The following is a 13113-nucleotide window of genomic DNA, read 5'->3' on the forward strand; positions in this document are numbered from 1 at the left end:
CAGGGACGTCCCGAATCGTGATTGCACTTCCGGAAGTGGTACGTGGGTATTATTCAACCCGACCCAAAGACCCAAAGAGGAAGAAGCTCCCAAGGCTTTTCCCGCCGAGTGACGAGTCGAAGACTCGAAGATGGGGATAGGAGGGTCCGTGGCCGCGCGTTTCCCAGACCGGCCTCCTGAAGCGCTGAGCCAGGGTGTGAGGAAAATGGTACCTGGCCCGAAAAGTCTGTTAAGCTCGGCCACCGGTGGATGCCAAGCGTTAGTGTGCTCTTTTTCAGCTGTGAAGAGTTCATCTGATGGGGCTTAAGATATACTGGCTCTTTTTTTTGAGTTTTTCCTTCCCTGCGTTGCGTGGCGCGCCGCCTTATATCCTAACAGCCCGCCGAAGTTGGGTGTAAAAAGTACCTCAATTGGAGCAGGGTGCTAATGGATGACACGCGGTTCCCATATCGACACTATGAAGCAATGTCAACCGTTTCATTCTGGCCAGATCGAATTATCGTGCTCCTCTATTGAGCTATGGAAGTGAGGCAAGCACGTGACTTGGTATCAATATAGTCCGTATCTCGTAGAGCTTCAACAGCAGCCGACATCGATAGCGCCGCATGTAGCTGGGTGCCTACCTTACACAAGTGATCCTTGGACATCTCCACGTGAAAAGTTTCATAGTTCGAGGTTTAGAGATCGTACTTGAATCTTGTCTCTATAGCATGCTTCAAGTCTCTATTTCGAATGCCTTCAAAGCTGGACTTGAGGGACTAGGTTGAGAGTTGACAAGGGGAACTCAAACCATGGATCAGCCAAATGGGATTTATCGATCTAGACTGATTGCAAGCTTTTTCTCCTTGTAATATTCTTCGAACAACATCGACAATGTCATTGAAGTGCGATAAATGCAACTTTATGCTACAGAAGTTGAGCCAGATAAATTGAAACACAGTCCCCAAGGTCTTGTCTGCAATAATATGAAATGATCCCGGAGCTGAAGGCCATTTTTAGGGTTCTTTTTGTCACCTTGATGGAACTCAAAATAACTTGCTACTGGTATTTGCGCTCCCATGAAGGACTGAAGTTGAACAAATCATCTTCAATTCAGTGTTCTTGGATTTTTTCGACAGCAAGATAATCCGTTACGTGCACTTGATTGTTACTACAGAGATACAGCCCCTGGCTAAGAGGAATGAAAGGTTGAAATGTCATACAATGAAGTTCTGTTGATTTGATGGAAAAACCGTTGTCACGATTTGATGGAGATATTTTGAAATATTCTCCATTTCTTAGAAATTCATACAACAGTCCACTTTCGGCACACCCATCTTGTCTATTGCCATGTGCAATTCGCCATTTCAATTATACCCTCTATTTACGGCGAAAAACTATAACTATACCACTACACAACAATGTAGTTGTTATTTGTCTTCGCCTTGATCGAACATATTGATGCAAACCCTACAATTTTGATTTTCATCGAAGTATTGTGTCTGCATTCGATTCTGAATCCCAGTCAGAGTTTTATTAACATATTTTTAGATAGAGTTCAGTCATCAATCTTTACTAGCAAATGCTTCATACGTATACAACGTGTAGAACGTGTCTGATCCTTCTTACCTACGGTATGGGCACGTTTCCATTATCCACCCACTCGTTATTAGTCAGAATCACCTCTCTGACCAAGCCCTCACGTTGAAAGTAGCACCTTGGATCGAAAGACTGCGCTCCAAGTACTACTTCTTGTGTAAAAGAGTCGCGGTGCGTCGTGGCCATAGTGAGACAGGTAATGTCTGTGTCGGCGTCAACACCCTTCAAGGTAGCTGGTTGAGCCGTTTTCCAGGAGGAGGCATCGTTGTAAATGACGTTGATGTTTGCATCGTTGTCAAGGTAAAGGACGTAAGTGAATATTCTCTGCAGAGTATCTGAACTTCTGGCAACTGAGAACGCAGCAAAGGGTGCACCTCCTGGCATATTTGTGACAGCTGGGAAGTCTTTGGTTGATTAGCTTATTTGATGAACATCCGGTACAGGAAAGGGCAGCAACATACCTGTAGGCCATGAGTCCGCATAATCAGTAGCGAGCTCATCAGATCCAAGGTCTGGTATCAGCGCTACCAAGGCTCCATTAACCTGGTAGAATATCCCATAACCTCCTTGGACAGCAATCTTGCTGAAGTTGGTCGATAGTGGAACCAACGCCAGCCGACTATCACTATCCGCAGAGATATTGAGTCTCTTCTTGTCCCACTCAGCTGCCGGTGAGAATTCAGTCCTAAGGCGATTTCGCACCTCGACGATTCCACCACTGCTTTCCTGATATATAACCCAAGGCCAATATGCTGCGACGCTACTGTTGACACGGGAGTTCAACACCATGTTTTTGATGCTGTCTTCTTCATAGTTTGAGCTCAGAGCATCGTTGATACTCACTCCGAGGACACGACCATCATCGTTTGTGTAAAAGACTTCTGTTTGCGGCTTTCGAGACCCGTCTGTTAGCGCTCACTCACGCCTGGCTTCAAACAGTGTTTGAGATTTACCCACCTGGTATGAGGCATCATACTGAATGATAGTTGCCCCTAAACGAGCACTCACATCCGCAGAAGAGTTATACTTATCGGGCGTCTGCCATGATGAGTTGTCGCTTGTCTTCGTAGTGTCGTATGTCGACCGATGCACTTGATAATCGTCGTCTTGATAGAACAGAAACAGTTCAACTCCCCCAGACTGACTCCATCCGGTGACGGTAAGAGGCGATCCCTGACGTATTGATTGTGATTTTGTTGTCGTGTTGGAGGTATCCGCGGGAGTCGGTGTGCTGGTAGGGCTAGCCACGTTCGTGGGCAACGAATCGTTGACCTGCGCTGCTTTCGTCGCCCTGCTTCCCAATATCCCACCGACGACAGCTGCTGCAACCACAAGAACGAGTATGATTCCTCCAATGATGAGCCACAGCCGTTTTCTTCGCTTTGGTTGCACAGATTCAAGCTCTCCGACTTCGTCTTGCCCCGAAATTACGTGTATTTTGTCGGTATCGTTGTGATCAGAAACTGCCTCCTTGCCGCTATCGTAAAATGAATGGTTGGAGACTTGGAGTCCGGACCACGTGGGGTCTTCTGTGTGCGGGAACTTCTCTTGTTCGTGTGATACAACTTCTAGGCCTGGTTGCTCCGTGGCGTGGGAATGCGTTTGGTTCCCATGGTCCTGGGTTATCAAATTAGGTTAGTTGACCATCTAAATGGTTTGTGTGACCCCGGGACTGTATCATTGTTCCACGGCCTATGCTGAGACTTACATGAGCTGCAGACATCGCGAGACACTTCGGGATTGATTTGGCTCAGCCTTGACATTTGGGGATCAACAAAGGACAAACACAGAGAGAAAAGAAACGGTAAACTACAATGGCGCAGTGAACTAGTGAGACGAACTCTTTAACGAGCACCAGCAAAGATCGTCAGAACCACCGGGGTCTGACGGAAACGTCTCAAAATCATGGCACAGCAACTCCAACTTGCACCAACACCGATATGTTACCCTGCGTGATTCGTTCGCCTGCATGCCAGAATATCATGCTGGGCCAAATATGCGCAGTGACCCCCACATATCTGCCAGATTCGGCGCCTCTGTCCAGGGGTCCTATGCAGTTCAGGATGCAAGGCGCCAACAGCCAAGCCAAATTTGCAGACTGAACCAACGCAAGCGCCCTGAAATCTGACTTGCTGCCTGGAGGAACATCTGATAAGTCCATGGGTGCGAAACAGGGTGCGTGAAATTTGAATTAATCTCCCAGCCAGCCATATTTTGAAAGTATCTTCAGAAAAGTCGCGATACTTGTGTCGACAACTTCGTGGTGTTGAGCTCAACTTTCGCACGTTAAACACTGGAATAGTCTAGATCTATAAACTCGTTTCACCCAAGATCTCAGTCTCCGCCGATGGCAACAAAATCTCCTTAGCTCGTCGGCATCCGTGAGCGCTTGCGCCGACCGCTCCCACACTCCGTTCGCTCCGCATCAGGGGCAAGGGTCCTATTATTGGTGATATCCACACATGGCCGGGGTAGTCTGACCACTCAGAAGCGCAACTCGCAATCATGTCATCCACTTCCACGTCAGTCCGGATTTCCCTGCCGCGCCGCTCCAACGTTATCTTGAGCCCAAATCTCCATAGAGCCGGCCAAGCGTTTCCTTCTTCCTTTTTAGATGACATACACCCTAAACTCTCTCTTCACGACGACGAAGCGCTTCCGAAAATGCCGTCTCTCGGGGTGCACTGGACACCTCTGAAGATTGGCCTTCTCACGGCCGTCTTCCTGATATCGGCCTGGTGGATACTGCCGTTCCAACTGGTGTGTTTTTCCCCCGTCCCTCCCCGCGAGCGGTTACGGTGCTCCATGCCGTAACAGTCGAAGTTTGTTGGGTCCGGCAGCTAACCAGGGGTGGCCCCCCTCAAAAAGCCCGCGATCCCTGAATCTATCGCGCATGGCTCTTCGCCTAAACCCGCAACTCCAGACCAACAGAGCGCGTCTTCAAAAGACCGGCCGCTCATCGTGTATGCGTATCATGACTCCGAGAGCGCGCGGGCAAACCTTGATTACTTTGTCAACAAGGGTATCCACAATGGCGCAGACTTTGTCTTCATCTTTAATGGAGATGCGAACGCGTCGAGCACCATTCCTGACCTGCCAAACATTAGCATCGTCAAGCGGGATAACACCTGCTTCGACATGGGTGCTATTGGCGAAGTTTTGAGGAAGGATGACTTGTGGAAGAAGTATAAGCGCTTCATCACGATGAACGCTAGCATTCGAGGGCCATTCTTACCGGCGTGGAGCTCGTCTTGCTGGTCGGACTTATATCTGAGCAAGGTGACGGAGACAACCAAGGTGAGTCTTCACAAATTTTCGATATTGACATGACGTGAACTCTAAGACAATTTCTTTCAAACAGCTTGTCGGAATGACACTCAACTGCATCCCTAGACTGCATGTTCAGTCCATGATCTTCGCTACTGATGATGTCGGCATGAGCATCCTCTTGGACCCCTCAGTCGCAACAAGCGCGTCCGAAGACGACCGCTTCGGAAGCAAAGACGCTCCCGTCGGTCTCAGCGGGTGTTACGCGGACTGGAACGCCGCAGTCCATGCCGAGGTTGGAACAACGGGCCTGATCATGAACGCCGGCTACAAAGTCGACGCCATGATGACCGCTCTGCATTCCGAACAAGGAGTAGAAGAGTACTGCAAGGCTCACCCGGATTCCGGTGACTTATTGTGGGATAAGAAGTATTTCGGGAGCAACATTCACCCCTATGAGACTGTCTTCATCAAGGCGAATAGGAATGTTGATCCGTCTCTGATGTCGTCGATGACAGATTGGCATATGCGGATGAAGTCTAACAGCTTCGATGTGTGTGGCTCTTGACTGGCGTATGAGAGTGAGACTCTGTATGATATCCAATAGACTGTAGAAAACCTAGATAGAGTGTATATGTTTGATATTTCTAAGCGATTTCAACAGCACATCAGATTTTGAAGCCAACGAAGCCAACGGTGGTCAAAGGTGTTGTTGAAAGCCGAGCTTGTTGCGCCACCAAGGTCCTTTCCGTGTTTGGGATGGCATTCTCGAACGGATATTGCCTTACTTGATTGTAGCCATAGCTCTTTGCTGTCTCTTTTGAGCTCGCTAACCGCTAAAAAATCAGGGAATTCTCATCAGATTTCAAACAAATAAACCCAAAGTTGTGGATGCTCTAAGCAGCGATGCCGAACATCATCTAGGTGATGCCTTAGAATGGGTTCACGTGAGTTACCTTTGGACTGATACAACGCATCTAAGAAGCTCTGTATCGAGAGAGCTGACTGCATGATATGTATAGTCGTAAGACCGCACTTGATCACAAATATTCAACTACTGTTTCGATCCTTACTTCTTGTCATACTATTGAATTATTTCTTCTCAGAGATAACGAATAGCAACGCTGCCAGAAAGACAATGTAAGGTTCAGCCACAACGTGGCGCTGAATGTGGCTCAATCTCCATTACATAACTTTACATGTTCTCCAAGTCCCAAAGTCCGGGTTTGAAAACTTCGCAACCTGCGCATTTCCCCTCCCTCCTTTAACCCCTCCACCCCTCAGGCCTCAGGTCCAGGAAACACATCACCAACGAACATTTCAGCACGTTCGAGCAACAGCACAGCACAGCACAGCAGCAGCAGCTCCCCCGATTCCACACACCCCGCCAAGGTCAGGCATTCGTGCATGCTAGCAGCTGTGGTGTCATCGCAAAAGCTGAAACGGCAAGGCGGTTCATTACCTTATCCGATCGTACCCAAAGTGCAGCGCAAAAGCCACCAGTGCATCCGTACCACCACGCACGCCGTCTTTTCGTTTTGCTTGACTGCATTTTTGCGCCGAATCGGCAGTTTGGCCGGAGGGGTTGTCTTGCTTTTCTTACTCTGACTCAATTTGGGGGAAAGTCAGTCAGCATCGAGCAGAGTCAGATCAGATTTTTGGTAGGCTTACTTGCAGCCTTTCCTTACAAATTCAACCTGCATTTTCTCTTTTGTTCCAAATCCCCCCTCAGCTCCGTCTTAGATATCGGACATCATGAAGGGAGGGGACAGAAGAGGGAAGTTTGCTTATGCAGGGCCAGACATGATCTTGGGATATGCGCGTATTTTCTTATCAACCGCTGCTTTCCCTGGTGCTATACACGTGTGAAATGTTAACTAACTCTTGACTTTTTTGGTATCATAAAAGTCAGTACCGCGAAATCCAGTTTGTCGCAAACGGCCAACAGAGCTGTCTATTATAGACTACGAAGTACCCACCCTCCTCGTCACACCTTTACGAGGAGCTTTGGGTTGGAAGAAGGGCCCCTGCGGTGCCGATCCGCCCCCGCCGAGTCAGTAAACTACCCCGAAAATGCCGGCCATGCTAGATGACCCGGCGAGCCCCACTATCTACCGGGTGTCCGGGGTTACGCCGTACCCGGATCCGATGAATCCTTCCCTACCGGCCGACATCACCCCACGTCAAGTGACGCTCCGCGACCGCCAGACCGTCGCCACCATCATCCCCTTCGCTTCGCGACACGAAGTGCCCCCGTCCCTGGTTCGCTACCTAAGCGACCAGCTCAACAAGGAAATCGAGGGCGGCGACACCTACCCGATGATGGAGACCATGGCGGCCGAACAATTCGGCGCCTACTGGTTCCAGAACTTTGGCGCCGTCATGATGCTGGGCAACATCGAGCAGCCGCACGCCGAACTCAACGACGACATGGACTGGTCCCGCGAGTGCCTCGGCAGCTTCTACATCAAGCCGAACTACCCGGGCCGCAGCAGCCACGTGTGCAACGCGGGCTTCCTCGTCACTGACGCCTCGCGCAACCGCGGCGTGGGCCGCCTCATGGGCGAGTGCTATATCGACTGGGCGCCCAAGCTGGGCTACACCTACTCCGTCTTCAACCTCGTCTACGAGACCAACGTGGCCTCGTGCAAGATTTGGGACGCCCTCGGCTTCAAGCGCATCGGCCGCGTAAAGGGGTGCGGCAACCTCGCCTCGTACCCGGGCACCCTCATCGACGCCATCATCTACGGGCGGGACCTGCCCGTCCCCGGCAGCAACGGCGCAGAGTCGGAGGACCTCGTGAGTGAAGAGCGTTTCGACAAGATCAAGTTTTATCTAAAGTACGGACGGTATCCGGCGGGTGCTGACCGCGCCGAGAAAAGCAGGCTCCGGAGCGCGGCGACGCACTATAAGCTGGTGGGCGAGGGGGAGGCCGGCGGCGGAGGCGAACGGCTGATGCTCAAGGATAAGGAGGTCGTGCCGGATCCGAGGAGGCAGTACGAGATTGCGCGCGAGGTGCATGCCGCCGGCCACGGCGGGATCAACAAGACGACGGCGACGATTGCGGAGAAGTATCACTGGAGCCGCATCAAGGAGACGGCGAGCGACGTGATTCGGAACTGTACGGAGTGTAAGGAGCTCGGCAAGACGCCTGCGCTGGGGGGTGGAAACGGGGGTGGTGCCAAGGGAAGGTCGGCGGTGGCATTGGCAGCAGCGGCTACTGCTGCTTCTACTACTTCTTCTGCTGCGCCCGTATCGGTTGTGAATCCCCTCACAAATACTTCATTTCATCACACTCATTCAACATCGCCGCCGCCGCCGCCGTTATCACCAGGGCCTACCTCAACAGTTCTCAGCACCGCAGATCATGTTCTTTCGCTTCAACACCAACATCCACATCACCACCACCACCTCCCACCCCTATCGCCGCCAAGATCATCACCCTACGCAGAAGTTACCTCCTTACCACCCTCCCACACCCTCCGCGACCCGTCGGCCTCGCCCTTACCACGGCACCCGCACCATAACCCTATGCTACAAGATGAGTCCTTCCAGCCGATCGATCCGCAAATCATTGGCGGGCTGCAGCCGCCGGGGCCGACGTCGCATCACGATCTCCATCATCACCACCATCATGAGAACCCGTATAACCCGTACCACCCTCACCACACCGATTTCCAGGCGTTGCTCAACGCGACGGAGGCCGAAGAAGGGGTAGAGGGGTTGGGCGAGATGGGGGTGTCGGCGGAGGAGGCGGCTGCTGTGGATCGGGATCTGGATATGTTGATTGAGCAGGGGGATGATGATGATGTTGGGGTTGGGGTGGTCGTGGATGGAGACGCGGATGCGGTTATGGGGGAGAAGGACGGGAGGGAAAAGGATGTCTATTCTATAGAGTTTATAAATGGGTGATGTCAACGGGTGAGAGGAGAGTGGTCTGATGGTGTGGCGTGGTGTCTATTTGGCGTCTTGATTACCATGGATGAGGTTGGCGGCGGCGGTGGGCCTGTATTTCCTTGTTTATTTCCTTTCATTTACTTGATAGACTTTTTCACAACTTACTAACATGGCAAGCGGACATGTCAGCAATTCAGACTTTACTTATTTAAATGCTTTTGTGAGGAGCATATCCTGGCTTAGTGCTCTGAAACTAGGTTGCGCTTATATCGCAGTGTTTGATTTACCCTCCAGAGCTGGATTTTATTGCAACGGGTAGCCGAGGCCGAAAGAGCCAGGATAGAGAGCATCAGTCCTGTGAATGAATTCTCGATTTTGTACCAACTTTATTCGCGATATCCTCTTTCGATCTCTACTATGCCATCTCATATTACCTAGGGGCACGGAGCCGAGCGTCGGGGCGGATGGCGGGCAATGTGGGGCACGACCCGGGCCCTTCACTCGGGGCGTCGCTTCCGTCCGGGATGAGCGGGGCGCACTAATGCCGTGTCTAATTCCAAAAACTCTTTTCTCGGCCAAATCTAAGAGATGCCTTAGCTTGAATTAAAGCGGCTAAAATGACGCGGCCACATTAATCGTGACCAAGGGCAGAGAGTTTGTGCAATTTTTTGTTCCTTGGAAGACTTGAGTTTCTGTGGTTCCGCTAAAATTCGCGGGTGCTCTGAAGTGTGCACTTCCGCGCTCTGCAAATATGGCGCCTTAAGTTTTTGCTTCTCCTTGAGTCAAGCTCCAGCCCAAGCACGAGGCTTCCACGATTCGTGGGGGCGTGTATAAGGTAGGTATGTGTGTGTGTCGTGCAACTGAACAATGCACTGAACCAGCCGGCGACAACGGCCGGGGCGAACATGCTTCCGTCTCATCTTTCTGACGGGATCCTGGAAACGCGAGAAGACAGGGGGTTGCCAAGACCTAATTTTCGGATTTCCTCTGGTATACGTAAGGATCCAAACTCTAAAAGCCCAGCGCTCGAAAGTTGAAACCTGTTCGGATTGCATTTGCTTTGACTCCGTTTCTATCTCTTCTTGCGTGCTACCCAAGGTCTTGGGGGTGTCTGGATTGTTAATGTTGGGTTGACAGAAAAGGCAACGAGTAAGAAGAGGGTGCTGAAGTCTCACAGCGTTCGGATCCCTCACTCAAAGTCAACGGATCTGCAGACACCGAGAGAAGAAGGACGGGGTCAGGAAAGCGACCGACGGACGATACAATTACAGCCTCCCTCAGCGGGCGGCGGGTTGTGTGTCCTCCGGTATCTGGTCGGCAGGACCGATAATGCTCACGATTTTATGGACCATCCTGTCGTGGTTCGTGCTTCTCTCTCATGCCGCCATGCCATGTCCATCATCCATCTATCTGGCCTCGTGGGCGCGGAGATCAAAGTGGGACCTCTCTCAATTACAATTCACAGACTCAATCTGTTCGAAAAGCAAAGACGTATTGCACACGACGTGATTGGGCATACAGTATCCCCGCGAGATGGTATGCCGGCCTGTTCGGCAGGGCTGGCGAGCATAATCCCCGTTAAGCATGTCTTTGCCCATGCCTATGCTCAACAGCCCTGCCGTTGGCTTACAGAACCGTGCTTGCACTCTATCGAGTTGCCCTTCTTTTACCGCACAGCTTCGGTGTACGGAGTACGGATGTCAGTCTTGCCAGGGAGGAGGCCACCTCATCATCCCAACTTCACCAACTCCAGACGGCACCCAGATTTCATATATATTTAGAAACCTTCTTTTCTTTCGAAAAAGCAGAACCCCGCGGCCAGCCGATTGGCCGGTCCATTACATCGGAAGTTCTGAAACTGCGCATGTTCTGTCCCGCAAACCTGCGCCCTTCCAAGAATCCCTCGCAGGTTCCCGCAGCCCGGGGTTGCCTTGAACTCTGTTCCCAGCAGCACCTATTCTTCTTTCCTTTTCTCGGTGACTACACTACCTAGGTGTTCCTTTTTTCCCCTGGTGTGCCCAAGGTTAAGGTACCGACACACCAGCGTACCGTCTAGACGGTCACTCCCACCCCTTCCAAAACTCCGCGCCCGCGGGTTGAAGCAAGGAGTGATCAGGAAGGGGGGATAACCACTACTGCACACTGGCACACATTATTGCGACGAACTCGGGAACCGGACTGTGAGACGGGCGTAACCCTGTGACTTTCCTCCTGCCGAAACTTGCGACGCCGTGCCAAACGGCAGCGTACGCGTACGTCTGGTCGTCTGGTCACCGCGCTTGGCTCAACTGACGGACACTTCACACCACAGAATCCCAGGCCGCCCAGAGATCTGAAGGTGTCGAACTTCGTCACGATTGGGGGGGTGTGTAGAATTGATGCAGATTGGCGGGACCTCCTACACAGCCTCGATCGGTCGAGGCCAGCACTTGTTTCCCGATTGCGACTTTTATTCTTTTCGAGTCAAGGGAGGGTGTTGGCCCGGAGCCCGGCAGGTAGGGGTGAGGGTGTGGTAGTTGATAATTTGATTGGGGTGGTAATCAATCAAAGAAGGTTGGACTAAGGTTATATAGCGCTATTGACATCCACGAAATTTCCCGTGGCGCCTCCTATCCTTTCGATAGTGTCATTAAACTTATCAGCTTGGTCTCTCCATCCATTTCTGTGACAGCAGACTGCTAGCCTTTCTTTTATCGACCAACATTCGCTCTTCATACAACGCTTTTTCAACATCCGTCACGTCGCATATACACAAAAGTGTTCATATACATACAAACACGCTCTCTACATACATCCAGCACAACCAATACAGCACAACACACAACCGATATCATCTTACACACAGCCGATATACCTACAACACACGCAGTCAACCACACGACTAACAAAACTCAAAACACCACATACACAACACACGAACAAGTCAACATGAAGTTCTCACTCCTCACCCTCGTCACCCTCATCAGTGCCGCGTCCGCAATCAGCGTCGACGCCGGCCTCATCAAGAGACAGTGCATCGCAGAAGGAGGTTAGTTGTCTCTCTCTACTCAGTTCACAGAATCCATCTCACCCATAATCATTCACATATACTGACAAACAATTCCTCTTCCAGGTCTCTGCTTCACAAGTACCACAGAAGTAGACAAGCCCTGCTGCGGCGGCCTCATCTGCAACACCGACCCCGCGCGCAACAATGCAAACGTGTGCGGCAAGAAGCCTGCCGAGAAGAGGGACATTGACACCCCGAAGCCCCTGCCCGTACCGCGGGCCATGCCTGAGATTCCTCGCGATGAGCCCATCTGGGGATAAGGTGTGGAAAACGGAGCTCAGGAGGGGGAAAATGTTGTGGCAGAGGAGAAACTTCTACTTGGGCCGTTTACTTTGGCCGACACAGCGCATGATTATGATTTTTTTTATTCTTCTTTCGACAATTCAACCACAACAGCTTGGTTGCTAGGGACGGAGGACGACTTTAGACTTGATACCACATTTCTTAGCGTTTTTGAGATACCAACTTTTCGATATCATTCAAAGAATCTATTTACTTTGTACTTGCTCCTGAACTTCTTGATGAGTCTTGTGGTCTAAATCGTGAATGTTTCCCAAAGCCTAGATGACGAGATCGCTCTCAAGCCTGCCATCCGGGAACATCACATGTGCTCAAGAAAATCATCTCACTTTGTCTTAGTACATTCATCACAGTAAACCTTTCAATTGGGCAAACATGCATGACCGGCACACCGAAGATCCCCTCACCGCGTAGACGATAGTACTCATGTTGGACATAGGCCACATTCTGACACGACAGCTTTGCGTACGAATGAAAAGAAGACTACACGTCGCTGTAGGAGCAAACGGAACAGAAGGGTACGATCAGGTCACCACACATCCGTGTCCCTAATAACAGATAAACCACTCAGCCCCATCTACCCACTCCCGTCACACAAAGCCAAGCCAAACTCAAGGAGAAACACATAATTAAGCTGGTTTCATTTTTCGTTGACACGTGTAGAGTAGAGATGATATACGTTCGTCTCATATGAAGGCTTCACCGAGTACCTACTCATCTACATGTAACACGTATGGTCAACGCCAAACCAGGTGCTCACGGTGCCTTGAGAAGGGTTCAGGGTCCGATGGTATACAAGATATGAACATCCAGCAAATATCTTCTTTGAGGGGGTTAAAGACCAAACAAGATGACTGTCGACGGTGACAGCTTTCACTACAGTTGAGAGCTGAAATCAATCGAATTAGGGTAGAGGCATTGCATCAGCTATGTCATCGAGCTCTATCGTGAAATCGAGTGGCAGATAGTCTCACAGAGGCCCAAGGTGGGCCAGAACCGTATGCCTACCTGCAAGAACTCAT

At 50.9% G+C, this 13113-nt stretch overlaps 5 protein-coding genes across 5 annotated transcripts; 4 read left to right on the top strand and 1 right to left on the bottom strand.

Annotated features, from left to right (window-relative positions):
- Nucleotides 1-1608: 1608 nt before the first annotated feature.
- CPAR01_07224 (uncharacterized protein) lies at nt 1609-3301 on the bottom strand (the record flags this gene model as incomplete). Its single annotated transcript, XM_060491494.1, has 4 exons — nt 1609-1982; nt 2040-2483; nt 2532-3195; nt 3287-3301. The coding sequence occupies 4 exons, from the start codon at nt 3299-3301 to the stop codon at nt 1609-1611; spliced, it is 1497 nt and encodes a 498-aa protein (XP_060350368.1).
- Nucleotides 3302-4083: 782 nt separating this feature from the next.
- On the top strand, nt 4084-5413 carry CPAR01_07225 (uncharacterized protein; the record flags this gene model as incomplete). The annotated part of the gene is made up of 3 exons (XM_060491495.1): nt 4084-4338; nt 4447-4875; nt 4940-5413. 3 exons carry the CDS (start codon nt 4084-4086, stop codon nt 5411-5413), a joined length of 1158 nt encoding a protein of 385 aa, XP_060350369.1.
- Nucleotides 5414-6918: 1505 nt separating this feature from the next.
- CPAR01_07226 (uncharacterized protein) lies at nt 6919-8757 on the top strand (the record flags this gene model as incomplete). The annotated part of the gene is made up of 1 exon (XM_060491496.1): nt 6919-8757. The coding sequence occupies one exon, from the start codon at nt 6919-6921 to the stop codon at nt 8755-8757; it is 1839 nt and encodes a 612-aa protein (XP_060350370.1).
- A 1328-nt stretch (nt 8758-10085) lies between these two features.
- On the top strand, nt 10086-10523 carry CPAR01_07227 (uncharacterized protein; the record flags this gene model as incomplete). The annotated part of the gene is made up of 1 exon (XM_060491497.1): nt 10086-10523. The coding sequence occupies one exon, from the start codon at nt 10086-10088 to the stop codon at nt 10521-10523; it is 438 nt and encodes a 145-aa protein (XP_060350371.1).
- Nucleotides 10524-11670: 1147 nt separating this feature from the next.
- CPAR01_07228 (uncharacterized protein) lies at nt 11671-12051 on the top strand (the record flags this gene model as incomplete). The annotated part of the gene is made up of 2 exons (XM_060491498.1): nt 11671-11770; nt 11855-12051. The coding sequence occupies 2 exons, from the start codon at nt 11671-11673 to the stop codon at nt 12049-12051; spliced, it is 297 nt and encodes a 98-aa protein (XP_060350372.1).
- Nucleotides 12052-13113: the final 1062 nt, after the last annotated feature.

Source organism: Colletotrichum paranaense (assembly GCF_030867605.1).
Source record: "Colletotrichum paranaense strain IMI 384185 chromosome Unknown Scaffold_5.1, whole genome shotgun sequence".
Taxonomy (NCBI): domain Eukaryota; kingdom Fungi; phylum Ascomycota; class Sordariomycetes; order Glomerellales; family Glomerellaceae; genus Colletotrichum; species Colletotrichum paranaense.